The sequence below is a fragment of the Leuciscus leuciscus genome (genome assembly GCF_965113295.1).
Source record: "Leuciscus leuciscus genome assembly, chromosome: 23".
NCBI lineage: Eukaryota > Metazoa > Chordata > Actinopteri > Cypriniformes > Leuciscidae > Leuciscus > Leuciscus leuciscus.
Genome location: NC_138747.1, coordinates 11,085,188 through 11,104,421, shown reverse-complemented (window position 1 = coordinate 11,104,421; position 19,234 = coordinate 11,085,188). Strand labels below are relative to the sequence as shown.

The following is a 19,234-nucleotide window of genomic DNA, read 5'->3' as shown; positions in this document are numbered from 1 at the left end:
GTCTAGACAAAATTATAGTTAAAACAAGAATATATATTTTTTTTCATTTGAAATTTACAGAATAACATCTGACTGTAATTTGATTAAAGTCTAAATAAAATTATGGATAAAACAAGAAAATATACATTTGCCAATTATGTTAAGAATGATAAGTCTAAAAACAATTATTGTTAAAACAAGAAAATATATATTTGCCAATGTGGTACAGTAAAAGAAACAATGGTAATAATATGTAGTTCATTAATTTAATATAATATAATACATAATTAAATACAAATTAGAAACATTCACTAAAATTTAAATAAATGTTTCTTATTTTTTACACATTGTAATAACATTTTTAGCTTATCAAATACATTTTTCTTGCTTTAAGGATGCTTAGAACTATACTGAACATTTTAGGAAAATTATTTTGCAGTGTATACATTTTTCAAGAATTTAGTCGATTAAAACAAATGTCTGAGATTATTTTATCATTAGGCAAAATGGTGATGCAAGATTGTTGATTTTGCCTTATGCGAGCTCACCAATGGCAAATTATTTACATTCATCTTACTACTTCTTCTCCTTCTAAAACTCCTACTTTTTCCCATTTTTCTATGTTAAACATTTTTCTATGCAAAACACTCAAAGGACTTGGGTTTATGTTGTACCATTTCAAATGCCAAAGAATATATTAAACGGAACGTTAAATGGCCTATCAATTGTGACCAAACTTTTAGCTGTATATCATACAGTATAACATAAAATACTGTTGATGTTGCAAAGTCTGCCTTGGCCTTTACCCAAAATCTCACTGGGATCATATTGTACAATATGACAAGCAAAGGCCGTAAAGGAAAGAAAACAATTGTCCAGTGTAAACCGGCTTTTAACTTCTACACAAATGTTTTAGTTCAGCTTATGTAGAATTTATTTCTATGACATTCAACAACGATTAATAGTGTTTGTTTGACTGAAATGCAAATTGCCTAAGGCTCAACATGAATGTCAGATTTTACTTCATGTTCACATTGATTCAGGAGACAGGAACTGTAAATCAGTGCAATTTTTGCATGTGAGGACAGTTTAAGGGAGGATATAATCGCAATGGCTTCAGCTGAGAGGGCAGTTTTCACTGTTGAATTATCTCTGTACTTAAAGAGTTTATTTCACTCTCTCTTTCTGCTTCTCTCCGTCAAAGCATTCCCATATGCTGAATGCGGGTGGGCAGAGACCTTGATTTCGTTTGGCAGAAACAAAATGAAGCTTGACTGGCTTTGCTGTGAAGCCAAGGACTTAAGTCACACTCTGCAGGAAACTAGATTGTTTTTTTTAATGAAATGTTTTAGTATTCAATTTCATTCCATTTATGATCGACATTTACACTTCCAAATGCAAGCTCAAAATACGAGACTGTGCATGTATATCCTCCCTGGAGTTTCTCTGGCATCTGTTTCTCTTCATAAGCTGTATTCACGTGGTAAACATTAAGTGTTATAGATTCATAAAGCCACACATGCATGCGATTTCCCCACAAAGAAAACCCACTTCGAACAACAATAAAATGGTTGAATAATTGAGAGCAAACCTCACTATTAGAAACAAAACCTGATCTGATCTTGCACCTCGTAAAATGCTAGCACGGCTCTATGATGGTGGAGGTGTCTGTGTTACAGTGTGTGTGTTTGCATCTCAGCATGTGCCTCATACTTTTCTCTTTAACTAAAGTTTTATGTGTACCGTAGATGTTAATGAGTGCACGAGCGGCAGACACAATTGCTCCCTGGACGAGGTGTGTGTGAACCGGGAGGGCTCCTACCAGTGTGTGCGGCTGAATGAGATGTGCGATGAGGGCTTTATTCACAACCAGAATAGAGATTGTGTGGGTAAGAGCTTTCAACTGGTACCGTGGGACCGCCTCAGCTCATTGCACACTGTTGGGGCATGTTGGCCCATCGCTTGCCCAGATCAACACTCACTAACACACTAGAAGGAAACCCAAAAGCTCACCGGCATGCTCTTATAACCAGTTCATATACATGCGGTTGCATAATGGGTGTCTAGTTTGCTCAGACTTCTCGCCAGAGGCTGTGGGGACGTGTTGAATTGTTTTGCCTTCCTCCAGACATAACCAAAACATAGAAGGCATTAGTGGTTAGCATACACAAATGTCTCAGTCTATTACAGTAGTTTGATTCTTGAGGTGGTTAATGGGCGTCTTAGATCTGCCTCTAAACCAAATAGCAGTGATGTTTTGGAGTAGCTATAGACGGGAAAGTTTAGGCTTTGAAGATTATTGCTCGGTTTTCATGTTTTTAGAGGTTTGTATGGCATTGTTTGGTTCAAAATTAATGAAGTAAATGATAATGTGCATGCATGACATACTGTGCACTAAAAATTAAAGTTCATCAATTGATTGTTCATCAATAAATCTTGCCTCCCTCATATTTAAACTAGCATGCTGTGTTTGATGATACACGTGAGAACCTGTGGCATTTATTATTATTATTTATATATTTTTATTAATATAATTATTTGATTGTTTAATACTTTAATGCATTTTTTATTAATTTACTTGTGACTTCCTAGTTCTCTCATAGAAGTACAAAAGTGAACGTGCAAATGTGCGTGTTCAGTAGTCAACTCATGGCAATGTCTGATACACAATGATGAAGTGACGTTTCACTCATAGTTACGGCAGGCAGAAAACAAAAGTATAGGAATTATCATCAGCAAAACTTGAAATGGCTCAGCGATTTACTGCAGAGCAAGTACTGAATCAAATACTAGTGTCCCTGTCACTTGATGGTGGGTCTTGTGAAGAAGCTGTCAGCGATCAAAATATTGATTTTGCAGATGTTGAAAATGATAGTTTTGAGAATATGTTTGAGATGGCGAATATGATGTTGAATGTACTGGGAAATGAGCTCTGACGAGGACAGTGATGATGGTATAAAACATTTGCTCAAACTGAACCCTTCCAAGCTCCAAAAGGTAACAAAATATGCTTTATTTTATTCTTTTGTAATTTAGGAGATATTCTCTAATATCAGGAGAGTTTTATATTATCGTGACAGGTAGAGGTCCATCCATGTTAGATGTAGATCCGGGTCGCTAAAGACCCGAATATGTAATAAAGACTGGCGAAACATTCATGCATTAAACTTTATTAAGGGCTTAACAAGGGTTAAACTTGTTTATTTCAGTTAGTTACCAAGGCAACATTTAGGTTTTTCATCTAATATTTATATTTTATTTTATGCTCTATTTTAAATAGTTTTAGTAACAATAACAAAACTGACTCATAAGAAAACAAAGACAGGAATTGAGACAAAAAGGTGAACCCAAGCTTGCAACCATCTTGGACGGTCATCATCACCCTCTCATCTTAACCCTTATCGATCACAACAGCACATCTGATATAGACATAATGTTGACAGACCATAATCCTGATGCACCGCAGTCACATCCACCACTAACCCTCTCACTTTTGCCGGCAGTCTGCAAAAATGCATTATTCATCCCATGCATATCCTCTAATGCATTTCAGAGTACCACATTTTGAAGGCAATTCACTATATTGTTATAATGAAGCAAATTTTTGGAATAAGTGCCACTGCTCATGTATGTTGATGAGGCAGCTTGTTGACACTTCCGCGCTGGATCTGCGACAGAGTACAAGAGGGTGTCAGAGCTGCTTTCTATGTGCCTTTTGGGGCTAAATAATGTGCACTTGAATGCAGGAACCTTTTAAAAAAGACAGAGATAGAGAGTGATCTCGGTTCCCTGGTAACTAAAGCATGACCCTTCAAAGGGCTGGTCCACTCAAAAATGAAAATTCTATCACCATTTACTTATGCTTATGTCATTCAAAACCTGTATGACTTTACATAAAACAAGATATTTTGAAGAATGTTGGTGACAAAACAGTTTTGGTATAAATGACTATAAAATGTACTGTTTAAATATATTTAATAATGAACTACTTTTGTAGAAAATACTTTTACTTATAAATCAAACCTATTTGAAAATTAAGTTTGTTCTTGAGATGTTTGTTAAGAAGGTAATTGCTATTTTTTTGTGAGCCATCTCTCCTCTTTTTCGTTAACCTTCTCCCTATTTCTCTCAAAACCACTCAATAGACAATTATTCACGTATTTAACGCATATTCAAATATTTTTCATATTTCGAGTTGTTCTACATTACGTCAACCCGAAGCACTTATATATTTGTATAATTAGTGATTGGTCTTGTCTTCCTTATATATATTCTGGAATTGCAATTCTGTTATTATCCAATGCTTTAGCATCCCAAAAACTTTGAAACATTCAAATTCATTGTTTTCTCTATGGTGTTACCAGCTGTTGTGTGGAACAGATAATGTACCATGGGCTCTTCTCTCTTTTGTCCTAATGTGGCCAGAGGAAAGCACAAACATTTCCACCCAGTTCCCTGAAATTATTTCCTCTGGCAATAACATGACAGATTGAATCCTTTTTTTTGGGCCACAAATCAGCCATTGTCTAAGCTTCAAGTAATTATTTTTCTCCTCTCTCTGGGTATCTTGTTTTTCAACATAGTCCAGAGTTATTGCCTTTAATAAATCTGGCCAACCGAAGATCTTGACAGTTCGCCACAGTGCCAGAACTCAAGACATGAAGCAAATTGCCTGATGTGTGCCTCGGTTTATGGAAACACACAATGGGATGTTTTTTACACTGCCGTCTCACCTGCTTGCCTCTCCACCAGCTTCAGCTTCTCCATTCCAGGCTTTTGTGGATGTAACTCCCCATTTATGTCCCTGGCACTGTGTGAGGATGTTATAATTTGGAGCCCAGCAAAATAATGCTGTACTTTTGCTTCGCAGATGTGAACGAGTGTGTGACGAACACACACACCTGCCAGGCAGACGAGCGCTGCGTGAACACGGTAGGAGGGTTTGTGTGCGAGAGGCAGATCTCATGTTCGAGCGGTTACCAGCTGAGGAGCGGAGTGTGTGAAGGTGGGTTGGGGCTATGGTATCAGCAAATGTTTACACACACACACAAAACATCATTTTGGTTTCCTAATTTAAAGCTTAAAGGGGTAGTTCACCCAAAATTGAAAATTCTGTCATCATTTACTCACCCTCATGTTGTTCCAAACCTGTATGAATTTCATTTTCCTGTTGAAAACAAAAGAAGATATTTTGTAGAATATGGGTAAACAAACAGTATGGAAAAAATCTATTGAAGTCAGTGGGGCCCATGATCTACTGTTTGTTACCGACATTCTTCAAAATATCTTCTCTAATTAGAATTTTGAGTCAGACATAAAGGGAATAACTTTTGTTTCTGAATAAGAACTGGCTCACCAACCCTACTTTGCATAATTTAAGCTATGGTGTGAATTTGGGGGTGGCATTATCAGTTTGTCTGACCAATGACAAATGGAGGTCTTCTTGAAAACAAACATTATTTGTAAATTTGGTGATGCTAGTGGCACAAAAATGATGCGCTAGATGGACGTGTTTGACCATTGCGCTCACGTCTTGCATCTTTCACAGCGTCACACACATGGCACGGTGTTATAAAAACGTGGCACTCAAGTTAAAAGAACTTTTAAAAAAACACATATTTTTTGTTCCACTGACCTGCGTCTTACCTTTTTAACTGCAAAAATGCGTTCTATGTGAATGGCCCTCAAGCTTTAATTTCACTAAAAGTCCACAGAGAGCATTGATGTATTAATTAAAATACATTGAAAGTTATGTCTACGTGAACTTTGCTTCTATGTGAGATCAAATCAGCAGAAACATGGCAGCAGTCCAACTCTTCCCCGGCTATCAGAGCTGCCCAGTGATGCATATGGACAGAATCAATAACAAACGGTCTTCTATCCTTGTCATAGTCCTCTAGCCCACATTACTCCACAGATCTCAGACCAGTGTCTTCATCATCTAAACACCACCATCACCGCTGCAAAGAAGAACCAGAAACCATGCATCAATCTGTGCAGTAAAATGTGATTTTTTTTTTATTTGCAGGCCTTCGCAGTTCGAAAGAGGCCACAGCTGATTGCCTCTGGCTCTTGCTTGCTAACATCTAAAGCATCCCGCACTCTGTTTTTACACAAAGCAGATGCTTAGACACATCTAACCACTGCCTTTGAACAGAGAAAACTTAGCAAGAGTCTCTGATTCTTGTCAGGACTTGCCCCAGCGCATTTTAATAAGTGTGGAGGGATAATTATCATTATAAGTGATGGAATAGCAATAATGGATTTTAACTAATTGCAGGCTTTGGACAGTTGAAAATTCATACTCTGTTACTACAGTGCAACTGTAGGATTTTGAAAGACCACCTTAACTTGAAATTAAAGGCTCACCAATATCCATATATGGGTTCCCAGGTAACAGGAATGTTCTCAGAACTTCCCTAATGTTCTGGCAAGATTCTCTCAAAGTTATGAGCAAACATTCTTTCAGTAACATTAATAACACTTTCATTCAAAGACTGGTCTTTAACAATGTTCTAAAAGCGAACAGTATTTTTTTCTGAAACGTTTTAATTGGATGTTTGTCTAACATTTTTAAATGTTACTACTTCAGAATGTTCAGAGAACATTCAAGAGTAAAAATCCCATAATGTTTGAAGGATGATAAAATGGAATGTTCCCTTAACATTCGCATAATTAAGAAAAAACGTTAAAAAAAATTATTACAAAAAGTAGACATTTTAAACGTTAAGAGAACATTCAGAAATAATGTAGTTGTTGATCAGCGAACTTCAACAGAAGCTCAACCGAACCTGCTTGACACGCGAGAACAAACCCTCAAGCGAACATGCTTGAGCTTCCGTGTGTGAGACTGATGTGTGAGAGTTGATGAATGTTTATATGTGAATAAAAGCCTAAATTCAATCTGTTCATCATTTAAAGCGATTGAGTCTCTTCAGAAAATTTGGACTAAACCACTCAATTCATATAGATTTGTTTATTCAAATACACTTTTTGAAGCGGCAATGTGGTAGTTGTGTAGCTGTCAATGAAGGGAGGGACAGAAATGTCTCAGATTTCATCAAAAAAATCTTCATTTGTGTTCTGAAGATGAACGAAAGGGTTTGGAACGACATGAGGGTGAGTATTAATCACAGAATTTTCATTATTGGGTGAACTATCCCCTTAATGGGAACTTTAACAATGTTCTCAGAACATATTTTTGTTAGCTAGGTCTCATATTGCTTAGGTAATGGTGCTATATTTACCTGCATTTTGAATGCGAGTTTGCAATCTGTATTGAATGTAATGCAATTAAAAATGGTGTACTGTGAAATAATGTCAAAAAAATCTTTCTGTCCTTGGGCTGCATGCAAAAATAACTTGCAACATGACTGTAGTCCGATTAACCAACAATTTAACCTTATGATCTGTTTCTTTTTAGTGTTTCAAAAAGATACAACATGACCAGAGCGGTCCGATTCATAACAAATTACTCATTATGAGCCAGTTCTTCTAGTGAGTCAAAAACACACAGCGTGATGTGACCAGTGCAGTCCAGTTCATTAATAAATGCCTCATTATGAGCCAGATCTTTTAGTGAATCAGAAACATACAGCATGATCAGTGCAGTCTAATTCATTAACAAATGACTCAATGGGCTGATTCTATTTTGTGAATCAAAACATCAGCACGACTATGGTAATCTGATTCCCGAATGGATCACTCTTATGATTCTTTTAATGAATTTGAGTTCAATACTGGTTTGAATCCTTCTCTGAACTGAATCCATCAGAGTGGATACTGAATCAAAGTCTGACTCATTTGACGAACTGCAGGTTATCATTAACAAAATACAAAATTGTTTGTAAAATACAAAATGGTTTTGTTTTTTTCTTTAATTCCATGCAAGTGTTGACTGTGGAGAAACTGGGGTTTGATTTTGTGAGACCAGCTGTCTTGAAATGTGTGAGCATGCTTTCCCAGCCTGTTATTGAGCCACAGTGCCACCTACTGTGAAGTTCTGACTTGTAATTGAGGACTGTTGTGATCTCTGTCCAAACCCATCTCCTCCAACAAATGTCTCAGATGACGCCAGTCTATTCATTATGCTTCTATTCTTGCCAAATTTGCAGATTTTCTTGAAGTCTTTATGAGAGATAACTTCATTTGTTTAGATCTTCTAACAGCATCAGTCTCAAAAGCTAAACAAATCTGGAACCCGACTGGGTGGCGTCTAGCTGTCCGAACCACTGGCCTGTTTGACATTTGCTGCACTCTTTCTCTTCTAGACATCGATGAGTGTGTTGTGCGAACTCATAACTGTGGAATGGGCTTCCAGTGTCAGAATACTGATGGTTCGTTCACGTGTAACCCGAAGCAACGCTGTCTCACAGGATTCACTCAAGACTCACACGGCAACTGCATCGGTAAGACAAGGCAGAGACACCTTTAGAGTCTCTCGGTGCCACCTAGAGGACAGATGCATGAAGAATACCAAACTGTCACTGTTTGTTTCATTTGCCTTTGTTTTATCACTTTCATGCTCTCTCTCACTTTATTGTAGACATTGATGAATGCAGCAGTGTGAGAGAACCATGTACGACTGGCTTTAATTGCATAAATACTGTGGGCTCTTACACCTGTCAGCACAAGATTATCATGTGCAGTCAGGGTTACCATTCCAGCCCTGATGGAGGACGATGTATTGGTAAGGACACATACAAATATACATGCTTATTATACCCTGACCTTACTTACACCTAACCCTTTCAGAAAACTTTTTGTGTTTTTAGATTTATAGATTGTTATAACATTAGGCCTATTATTATTTATATTAAAACATAGTTTTTTTTAAGGAATTAATACTTTTATTCACCAATGATTCATTAAACTGATCAAAAGTGACAGTAAAGACTATTTTATGTTTCAAAATATTTCTATTTCAAATTAATGCTGTTTTCTTGAACTTTGAATCCATCAAAAAATCCTGATTTTTTTCTTTTCTTTTTTTTTCTTTTACAAGTTTCTACAATATTAAGCAGTGCAACTCTTTTCAAAATTGATCATAGCAATGTTTCTTGAGAAGAAAATCAGCATAATAGAATGATTTCTGAAGGATCATGTGACACTGAAGACTGGAATAAAGAAGCTGAAATTTAACTTTGACATCAGGAATATATTACATTTTAAAATATATTAAAATAAAAAAACAGGTATTTTAAATTGTAATAATATCGCATATATATATATATATATATATATATATATATATATATATATAAGTATTATGTATAAAAATCTTACTTTATTTCAAATATCATTTTCCTTGTTTGGACTGTTGGGGTTGGTTCCCGTAAACATTTCTTAGTTCTGAAATTTCTTTTTGAAGTGAGGCTTGGTGAAAGCTAATTCCACTTGTTTAAAGAGCATTTCTCAAATGTACTGGGGCAATACCACAGTATACCACATAATGGTGTGAGATGATAATATCATGAAATTGAATCATTATTCATGCACCATTCAAGTACAACGGACCATTAAAAAAAAATAAAAAAACAAGCATTACTGCGATTCAACTTTAAAAAAAAACATGTCAGTAGCATTACTTTTTGTTACCATTTCTGTTGGTATAAACTAACTGGTCTTGTAAAGTCTACAAGAACTAGTAAGACTGCTGAATGTGATCTGCAGATGTGGATGAATGTCAGATGGGCACCCACCGCTGTGGAGAGGGCCAAATCTGTCACAACCTACCCGGCAGCTACCGCTGTGACTGCCAAACCGGCTACCAGTACGACACCATTCGCCAGCTCTGTGTGGGTGCGTATCAACACATACACTGACAAACACAACAAGTACACAGCCAAAACACATCTTTGTTCAGATTAGCAAGTGCACACAGTAGGCTTGCTGAACAAAACTTCACTTTCAGACCTTACAATATGCTATGCAGTAAGTCACAATGAAATCAGTCATATTTTTTGGAATATTAATGGAAGGTGGGCACGCTAACGGTCTCAGTCGCTAGTGCGCCTCTTAAGGCCAGGGGAGTGAGGCTTGAGCCCAAAGTATACTTTGGCCATCCGCGTTCCGCAACGGTCTGCGCACTGTCCGTGTGACGCGTCTTTCCGCGCTCATGGCCAAAGGAGTATACTTTGAAAGGCTTGCACGCTCAACTGTGCACGACTCAGAGTGGAACGCGGAAACTTACACTTGCACATCATTCTTTTTTTTTATTATTCAGGTGCCCTCAAAAAAACATCCCCTCCCTCTTGCAGCAGCTTGCGAGGGTGGGACAACCTGTCACTCACATGAGATCACAGCAATAGCAAGCCACAACGATCCAATCAAATCCCAATGGACAAAATCAAGTCTCACCCTACATTTTTTTCTTGTTTGAGAAGCCACTTCACTCAGATATACGTCACAATGCGGACAGAAAGTAGATGATGAAGTATAGAATATAGGAGGAAGAATTGTAGCATTTTAAAAATGACACTTTCGACTTCTGACCTCAAACACATTCAAGTTTCTCCCTTTTTTCAAAGTATCTTAAACCACAGCTGCAAAATAAAGCACTTGAAGGATTTAAAAACAGTTTGGATACTGTGACTGAATTACCCAAAGGATGTCATTTTCTCTGTGGTTAGCCAGACTAATAGCATGCATATAGATGAAGCTGACAGCAGCTCATGCTCCAGAGAGCATGCAGATTATCCTAATCTTGTATCCCTTCTGCTCATATTGAGGAGTGAAAGAGGACAGCAAGGCAAGGAGAAAGACGGATGGAGAAAGAGAGAGAGATGCTCCTCAGACTACAGTATGTTTGTAAAGTAATGCAGTTCTCTGCATCTTTTTGTGCTGGCAGATGTAAATGAGTGTTGGCGGTACCCAGGCCGCCTGTGCGCCCAGACCTGTGATAACACGCCGGGATCCTACCAGTGCTCCTGTACCACAGGCTTCTCCCTGGCCTTTGATGGCAAGAACTGCGAAGGTACATCCATTTGCACTTGCAGAATAGAACACGGATCAGTCTACCTACAAAGAATGTGTTGTGCTCTGACAGTATGAATGTTTTCTCTTTCCAATTAAAATGAGGCAGAGAGCTATAAACAAAAAAAGATGAGTGAGCCGTCAGTCGGTGTGTTTGCCACTTCTTTTATTTACTAATCTCAATATATGGAGAGATCCATATAGATATTCAGAGTTTATTTCAAGGACTTGGCGGGTGACAGCCTGAGGAACAATTCATGAGGTGACTTTTAGTTTGGTTTCAAAGGGGCAACAGTATTAAAATAAATAATACACTCCATGTGTCATTTCGCAGAATTAGGGCCGGATTTAGTAACAGCTCAAACAGCACAAACCCTCTTTTGGCATTAAAAAAAACTGTCAGGATTTACTAAAGACACGCAGTGAGAAATTAGCAATGAACTGGTGTGGAGACAGTTATTTTTGTGGCTGACCTTATTGCATCTGGATTTGCTGGAGGACAGTGTAGCTCCAACTAGCTCCTAAACACCTGTCTGAACGTTTCTAGTAATCCTGAAGACTAGGGTTGCATCCGAAATCACATTCTTCCCTACTATATAGTAGGAGAAAAACAGTATGCGACAAAAGAAGTATGTCTGAGCAAAAAGTAGGCAAAAAGTTCCCGGATGACCTACTACCTCTGGTGAGATTCTGAAGTGTGCGTATGATGGACACTTCACTTTACTCTGCAGGACAGTGACCCTCCAGGAGCTGAGTTTGATACCCCTGTCTTAGGCCTTGTCCTCACTTATACGTTTTCGTTTGACAGCGCATCTTTTTCTCTCCGTTTTGGCCTTCCGTTCACACCGAGACACCGTTTTTGTCAACGAAAATTGAGCTTTTTGAAAAAGCTCTCCCAACTGGATAAATTTGAAAACACTGTTTTCGCACTGTAGTGTGGACTGTTAGATATTCGAAAAAGATGATGCGTGTTAATTCATGTGACACAATGTACCCATAATATCTCTGTTTTTGTGCCTGCTATTCACTTTCATAATCTTGCTAAAGATAAATGTTCCTTTGTAGAATCTTCATATTACATTCCTGCAAAGATGACAGAAAATGTACTCGCAATTGCTGTCCTGTGGCCAAAAAAAATATGACAATTGGGTTTTAGACCATACTATTTTGATTAGATTATTAGATTGCAGCCGCACGCTAATTTGCCCTATTTAGTAGTTGCGGCCTGTAGTGATTTAATACAATAATATAATGCAATACAATTTTATAACATTTAATTTGAAAACTGAAAAAGCTGAAATCTGATTTGAATATGAAACAAGTTTGATCAAGTTCTCAAGCATTACCGATGTATACTGTTGTATTTTAGAACATCAGACCGTTTGTAGATAGAGTTTACATCACAAATTTATTTGATTAGTGACCTAGACTGGGTAAACCCAGCCTGATCTGCCGGCGATTTGATTTCACACTGCAGCTCAGGCTGGAAACCTGTACATTCTTCTATCCTGCTCCCATTACAAATATGCGGGGACCAATCACAAACTGGCTTATCCACCTGGCGCGCTAGTGGCGGGGTTAATCCAGTCCAATTCCTTTTAACCTCTCGACGATGCTCAATGGCTTCTTTAGTTTAGCAAACAAATCGCTCAAGTGGGTGTAAATACCACTCACTTTCATGTTTTTTTTTTTTTGCACAACCTGCAAAAATCGTTAGATGTTTCTGCAAACATTTCAGTTTCGCTGCAAAGTATGTCACCCCCAATCGTTGGTCTGATTGGTTGAAGGACTATCCAATTGCGTACAGAGTAATTTGAACTATGCCCATTGATCACAGCTCTTGTGCAGTAGAAAATACCGAGCAGAATCCCCAGACTAATGTTCAATCTTAAAAGATTGAGCTTGGTCTGGTGATAGCCAGACTATTAGTGACCTAGAAATAGTGCAGAATTATATTTTACATCTGCCTACAAATTATTTCCAGGTTTTAATTAGATTTACCAGATTTTCAATGGGGTCTCAGATTTTTGGACTCCACTGCACATTTGCGTTGATATGAGCACACTGCCAATATGCACAAGACTGTTATGATTTATGCAAATGTGTACACACAAAAATATTTTTGAATCCAAAAACTTGTTTTCTGTGTTCTCTCATAGATGTTAATGAATGTGACAACAATCCATGCAGTCAGGAGTGTGCAAATATCTATGGCTCTTACCAGTGTTACTGCCGAATAGGCTACTACCTGAAAGAGGACGGGCACACGTGTGAAGGTGAGGTGTTATCAATGTCCTCAATGTAGGAAATGGATTCAAGTGCCCTATTATGATATTTTAAAGGTTCTCCTACAGTAGGCCTACATGCATCCAAGGTCAAAAACACAACATTACATTGCACCATTACATTGCACTACATACTGGCACACAACACTACATTGCACCATGACCTCTTTCCTCACATTGTCTAAAACGGTTTGATCAAGGATCCGATCTCCCTAAACCCCTCCTTTCTGAGAGCCTACTCTGTTCTGATTGGTCGGATGGCCCAGTCTGTTGTGATCGTCTACCGCTTACCTGCTTGCCATCCATTTCATACCCATTAAGGGTTAAACAGTCACATTATACAGTATGTTGATTAAAGAGATGATGTGATGTTTTCCTCTGATAGGGATATTGGATCGATAATGTCTTGAATCTTTTAATAAGGATGCTTTTTTTCCAGAATTATTCCACAATTAGTGTGTTCTTGGCACATTTTCTTAAACACAAATCTTCCTGGGTAAAAGACAAATCTTCTCACTGTGGTTTGTTGTGGTGTTCTTTATAAATGGCTAGTTTTCTCACTGATAAAGATTCTTGTTTGTTCTCTAGATATCGACGAGTGCTCACAGAGCATTGGAAACCTCTGTGCATTCCAGTGTGTGAATGTCCCTGGTAGCTACAAATGTGCCTGTCCTCCCCATGGTTACTCCATGTCACCTAATGGACGCACCTGTCAAGGTAACACTAAAGAGATATATAAGTTTATCATATTACATTTAAGTCTTTGATTTAATTAAATAAAAGCATAAAGCATGAGACCAAATGTTCAGAATTTATCTTAACATGTTATGTTTTATGTTTTGTTGTTTTATTTTATGTTATGTCATGGTATGCTGTGTTATTTTATTGTTTTATCTTATGTTGTTTTATATTATGTTATGTTCAGTGTCGGGGAAAGTTACTTTTAAAAGTAATGCATTAGATAGATTGTTACAGTATTGCAGGTATATATATATATATATATATATATGTATATGTGTATATATACAGTAATCAACATTTGAAGTGGCTGCAACGCATTCTCATCCCAAGTCGTCATACACTGACGCTTTTGACATTTCGTCTACATCGAACGCACATGGCACCCTTTAGCGTCAATATGAGACGCACAGAGCTTTGTTCGGTTATGGGTAGGTTTAGGTCTGGGGTAGGGTTAGGGTTAGGGTTAGACCGCTAGGAGGCGCCTTCTGGCCCAAATCTATCTGCGTCTCATATTGACGCTAAAGGGTGCCATGTGCGTTCGATGTAGACAAAATGTCAAAAGCGTCAGTATATGACGACTTGGGATGAGATCGGGCTGGTGTATCAAAACCTTTCAACCTTTTCATATATATTTACATTTACATTTACATTTATTCATTTAGCTGACGCTTATATCCGAAGCGACTTACAATTGCTATATATGTCAGAGGTCGCACGCCTCTGGAGCAACTAGGGGTTAAGTGTCTTGCTCAGGGACACATTGGTGTCTCACAGTGGATTCGAACCCGGGTCTCTCACACCAAAGGCATGTGTCTTATCCATTGCGCCATCACCACCCCTATATATATATATATATTTGGTGGATTCAGGGTAATTTGGACACTTTTTTGCCATTGAGATGACTTGGCCCAATCAATACATATATACCTATATACATTTTTGGGTGAACAATCCCTTTAAACTCTGGTTCATATTCTACCCAACACCTTTCCAAAGCCAAATGGTACAAACTCAATTTCAAGCTTTAATTTCTCTAATTGGCACATTGAGTTGCGAGGCGCCAACCTCAGGTTCAGCACAGCACTGCTTGGTGTCCTCCATCACTCTCTGAAAGATCACGAAATTGACGAAACTCCCTCAGGCTCTCAAGATAGGAAAGTAGATGAGAGGTGAAGAAGAGCCTGTACATGCTCCCGGAGGTTAGCGCTAGCCTGCACCAAACGAATTACTCTGCGAATTGGAGCCGGCGAGCTGTAACGAGGACTTTGCTTTTGTAAAATGAGATGCATAATTAATTACTTCTGGAGGGGCCAAAATTGACTCCTAGCAGAATGAAGCCTGGCGGTTAGTCACCGCAGACGTCAGTCGCCCCCTGACAACCCTGCTAGTATTGATTGAGACCGGGTAAAATTTAATGTGTGCTGCCATTTAGATATTTATGTAATCAAAATCTTACAAAGTCTAATAGTTTGATTCTCTTTTGATTCACTATTGAATTTCCATTTACTCTTTTTTTATGTAAGAAGAAAGAACGATAATTCAGGAAAGGAACTATGGAATGAAAGTTTTAAGCAGTCTCAGAGGCCTCAATTTTTACTGACTCAATCTATTTGGCTGTTGTCTTCCCTTTCGTTCTCAGATATCGATGAATGTGCCATTGGATCGCACAATTGCTCTTCTTCCCAGACCTGTTTCAACATCCAGGGAGGCTTCCGTTGCCTGTCATTTGCATGTCCAGACAACTACAGGAGAGTGTCGGACACGTAAGTATGACCCGCTGATTTTCTTTACCAATCACATCTATCATGCAGATCACATGTTGGCTCAATCAGTGAACCTGCTAGCGTGGCTAGACCATATCCAACTTAGCATAGTAATCAGAAGTTTCACTGCTTGATGCAGGAAAAATAAAGGATCCGTCAGCATTTATCAAGAAATAAACTGCATAATGGTGAAACTAGAAATCATACAGATGCACATGCACATATACTGGATCAGTACATTTGCACTGCTTAGAGCATAAATACATTCAATGTAGCATCCTTGTGCCATACGAATTGATGCTGGCACTTTACAGAGCATGGTTTCTGCTAAGCAAATGGAATGAAGCCAGATTGCTTTGATTAGGCAGTAGTTCAAACACACACGTCTGGCCAGTGTCAGCAAGAACCCTGATTGGTGGGAACTCCCACTGCTCACCATCAGCCCTCCTGAGATTCACTGCTGTATCAGAGAGGAGTCAGCAGGGGCAAAAACACCTACGGAGAAACTGTGCATATGGGTTGTTCAGGGTTATTTTAGAAGACAGTAGTATCACTGTATTACTCTGTTATTTTTGTATGTCTTGCTTTACAACATATTTAGTTAATCTGTGGAACAAGACGTTCATGTTATCAGGTGTTTTATGTTGTTTATCGGTTGCTTGATGGTTCTTATTGATCCAAATAAAAAAAGTCAGCCACTAAGTGTCTATATGGCTCCTTTCAAAGCCTGTTTTATCACTGGCCAGCTGAAAATCACAAATCTGGTCATTTAGAAAAGTAACAGCACAGCTCTCCACAATCATCCACACAGTTTGAAGTATCATTCAGCGTTCAAGCTAAAGGGATAATTAACTCAAAAATGAAAATTCTGTCACCATTTACTTACCCCTATGTCCTTCCAATGATTTTCTTTGTTTTGTTCCATGTTTTATGTTGCTGTTTTGATACATTATGTTGTTGTTTTATATTGTGCTAAATTGTTTTGTTTTGCTTTGTTTTGTGTTTCGTTTTTGATTTGTTTTGTTTTGTTTTGTTTGGTTCTGTAGCAGTAATCTTATTTTGTAAACATGTCTATTCTTCTCACCATTGTGTCACTCCAATGTCTTTCTTTCTTCTGTGAAACACAAAAGAAAATATTTTGAAGAATGTTTACTGTTTTGTCCATACAATAAAACTCAATGAGGTTTACGAATTCAGGTCGCTGTTACTACAAAACAAAACAAAACAAAACAACATTAACCAAAACAACATTGGACCCCATTGACTTTGCACACATTTTTCAAAATATCATCTTTTATGTTCCACAGAAGAAAGTATAAGTCTAACAGATTTGAACCAACATGAGAATTTTCATTATTAGTTAAACAATCCCTTTATAAGTGTCTGTTAATGTCATAAGAGCCATTTTAGATATTTGAGTTTAAAACACAATTTCGGCCAGGGTCTTTGCAGAACAAATTCTTGCACATTCTATGGACCAAAACTCTCACCTCTCCCATGTTTTTAGACGCTGCGAGAGAACGAGTTGCCCCAACTTCCAGCAATGCCAGACTATGCCATTACGCATCACATACTACCAACTGAGCTTCCAGACCAACATCGTCATCCCAGCACAGATCTTCCGCATCGGACCCTCGCCCGCCTACTCGGGCGACAACATCATCATCGGCATCCCTCGCGGAAACGAGGAAGGCTACTTCATCACGCGGAAGCTCAACAGCTTCACGGGCGCCGTGTACCTGAACCGGCAGGTGCGGGAGACACGGGACTTCCTCATCGACGTGGAAATGAAGCTGCTGCGTCAAGGAACTTTCACAACTTTCCTGGCCCGCATCTACGTGTTCATCACAACAAACTCCATGTGATGCTAGCGCTCGTCTAGTGACGCCTTTGATTTCGCATGGTGCTAAACTCAAGCTTCAAGCCTCTGCCTTGAAATTGTTTGTCATCTGGCAAAGTCATCTTGTCTTGTCTGTGATCTTTAGGCTTCTGTTTGCCTAACGGATTTTGCTTAGAGAGACTTTGATGGGACTCTCCCACTGGGATCCAGCCGCTTGTTTTGAGTAGAGTGAGAACAAACAGGATGGAGTACATAAAGAGACTGACAGAAACATTTGGCTTTTAAAAGTCCTAGTTTTTCCTCTTCAAAGTATTGAAAGTACTCTACACGGAATGCTATTTATACTGTACCAATTTATCTTGATTGCCTTAAACTGCTTTTTATAGCACTTCATTACTTTTCGAACAACACAATGTTTCTCCTCGGGGGTTGGCAGAATAGAGCTGAGGTAGAGTTACACATTTGTAATGGCTGTCACAATTCCTCCGTCGGCCATTCAAGTGCCGTGCCAATTAAACGTCTAATAATTTCACAGCTCATTCGAAACAACTGATAACTGTATTTGAAAACGTATCCGTGATAATTCACATGAGTAGGCCTACCTCAGTTCAGAGCCCACCAGCCTGCGAAAGATAACATCGTGCGATCATGTCTGTAATCATTGTTAAACACTAGAAATTAAAAAGTTGTATGGTAAGGTATTATTATTTCAAAAGTTTGTTTGGTGCTAATTTACCGCTTTGGAAATGTTTGACACGCATGAAGAGTGTGTGAGCTCCAAAGCAGCACTGAGAATGTTTCATTATTATACATCATTTTGTATGTCTTTACTTTGTAATACTGTACTTATTTTGATGTATTACTGTCTTGAAAATTCATCTCAGGGTAAAAGCATAAAATCATCTCGATTTTCCATGCACAGCATATCTGAAATTATAACACAATTAACAAACATTCGGTATCAATGTAAAAGTGTTTCATGCTCGTTCAAATCATGGAAACAACCAAATGCATCAGTATATTAATGCAGTGCATATTATCTGCCTTAGTGGATTCGATTCTTCAATAAAGCAACACCAATCCTTTTATTAGTATTTTAGTGATTGCTTGAAATGTTTTGTCACTTCTGTTTATTTCATGAAAAGTTAGAGATTGCCTCCTAGTGGTGAGAAGAGGAACTATAGCTTGTGGCCTGAGGCTCCCTTTGCTTTCAGCAGCTACAAACCATCATCGGATTTTATGATGAAATGATTGCTCTACTAATGAAGCATTTTATTGTTCAATCACTTGCATTTAAACTGAACATGAAATCAAATCTGGCCCTATTTACGGTATTAATCCATGTAATACGAAAAAAAACATGCTTGTAATCTTTAATCAAAGAGTAATAACTTGCTATTCCTCTGAAAGGACCTTTCTTCGTTGGCTTTTGAGAATGTTAATCAAGAGCCAATCTTAGCCATTGTTTTAGCAGATTCTCATTCGGTTTGGTTTCATTCTGTTAAAAGCCGCTTTGCACAATCCAATCAATTCCCAATGGATGAAATTAAGTTCCACCCCATACATTTTTCTCATGAAATATCCTGTTTCACTCAGAAATATGTCACATAACAGTGTAAATGAGTTGCAAACAGCATTTAACATAAGGAAAT

At 38.1% G+C, this 19,234-nt stretch overlaps 1 protein-coding gene across 2 annotated transcripts in view; it reads left to right on the top strand.

Annotated features, from left to right (window-relative positions):
• Positions 1-18,668, top strand: part of fbln2 (fibulin 2) — a 49,245-nt gene extending 30,577 nt beyond the window's left edge. The window contains exons 9-18 of one of the 2 annotated variants that reach the window (XM_082154995.1): positions 1,728-1,868; positions 4,850-4,984; positions 8,250-8,387; positions 8,525-8,668; positions 9,652-9,780; positions 10,829-10,954; positions 13,113-13,229; positions 13,827-13,955; positions 15,619-15,742; positions 17,250-18,668. In XM_082154995.1, coding sequence (XP_082011121.1) covers positions 1,728-1,868; positions 4,850-4,984; positions 8,250-8,387; positions 8,525-8,668; positions 9,652-9,780; positions 10,829-10,954; positions 13,113-13,229; positions 13,827-13,955; positions 15,619-15,742; positions 17,250-17,607 — 1,541 coding nt within the window. In that variant the 3' untranslated portion in view covers positions 17,608-18,668. The remainder of the gene's footprint in view (positions 1-1,727; positions 1,869-4,849; positions 4,985-8,249; positions 8,388-8,524; positions 8,669-9,651; positions 9,781-10,828; positions 10,955-13,112; positions 13,230-13,826; positions 13,956-15,618; positions 15,743-17,249) is intronic. The other variant, XM_082154996.1, reaches the window with a different exon arrangement.
• The last annotated feature ends 566 nt before the right edge of the window (positions 18,669-19,234 follow it).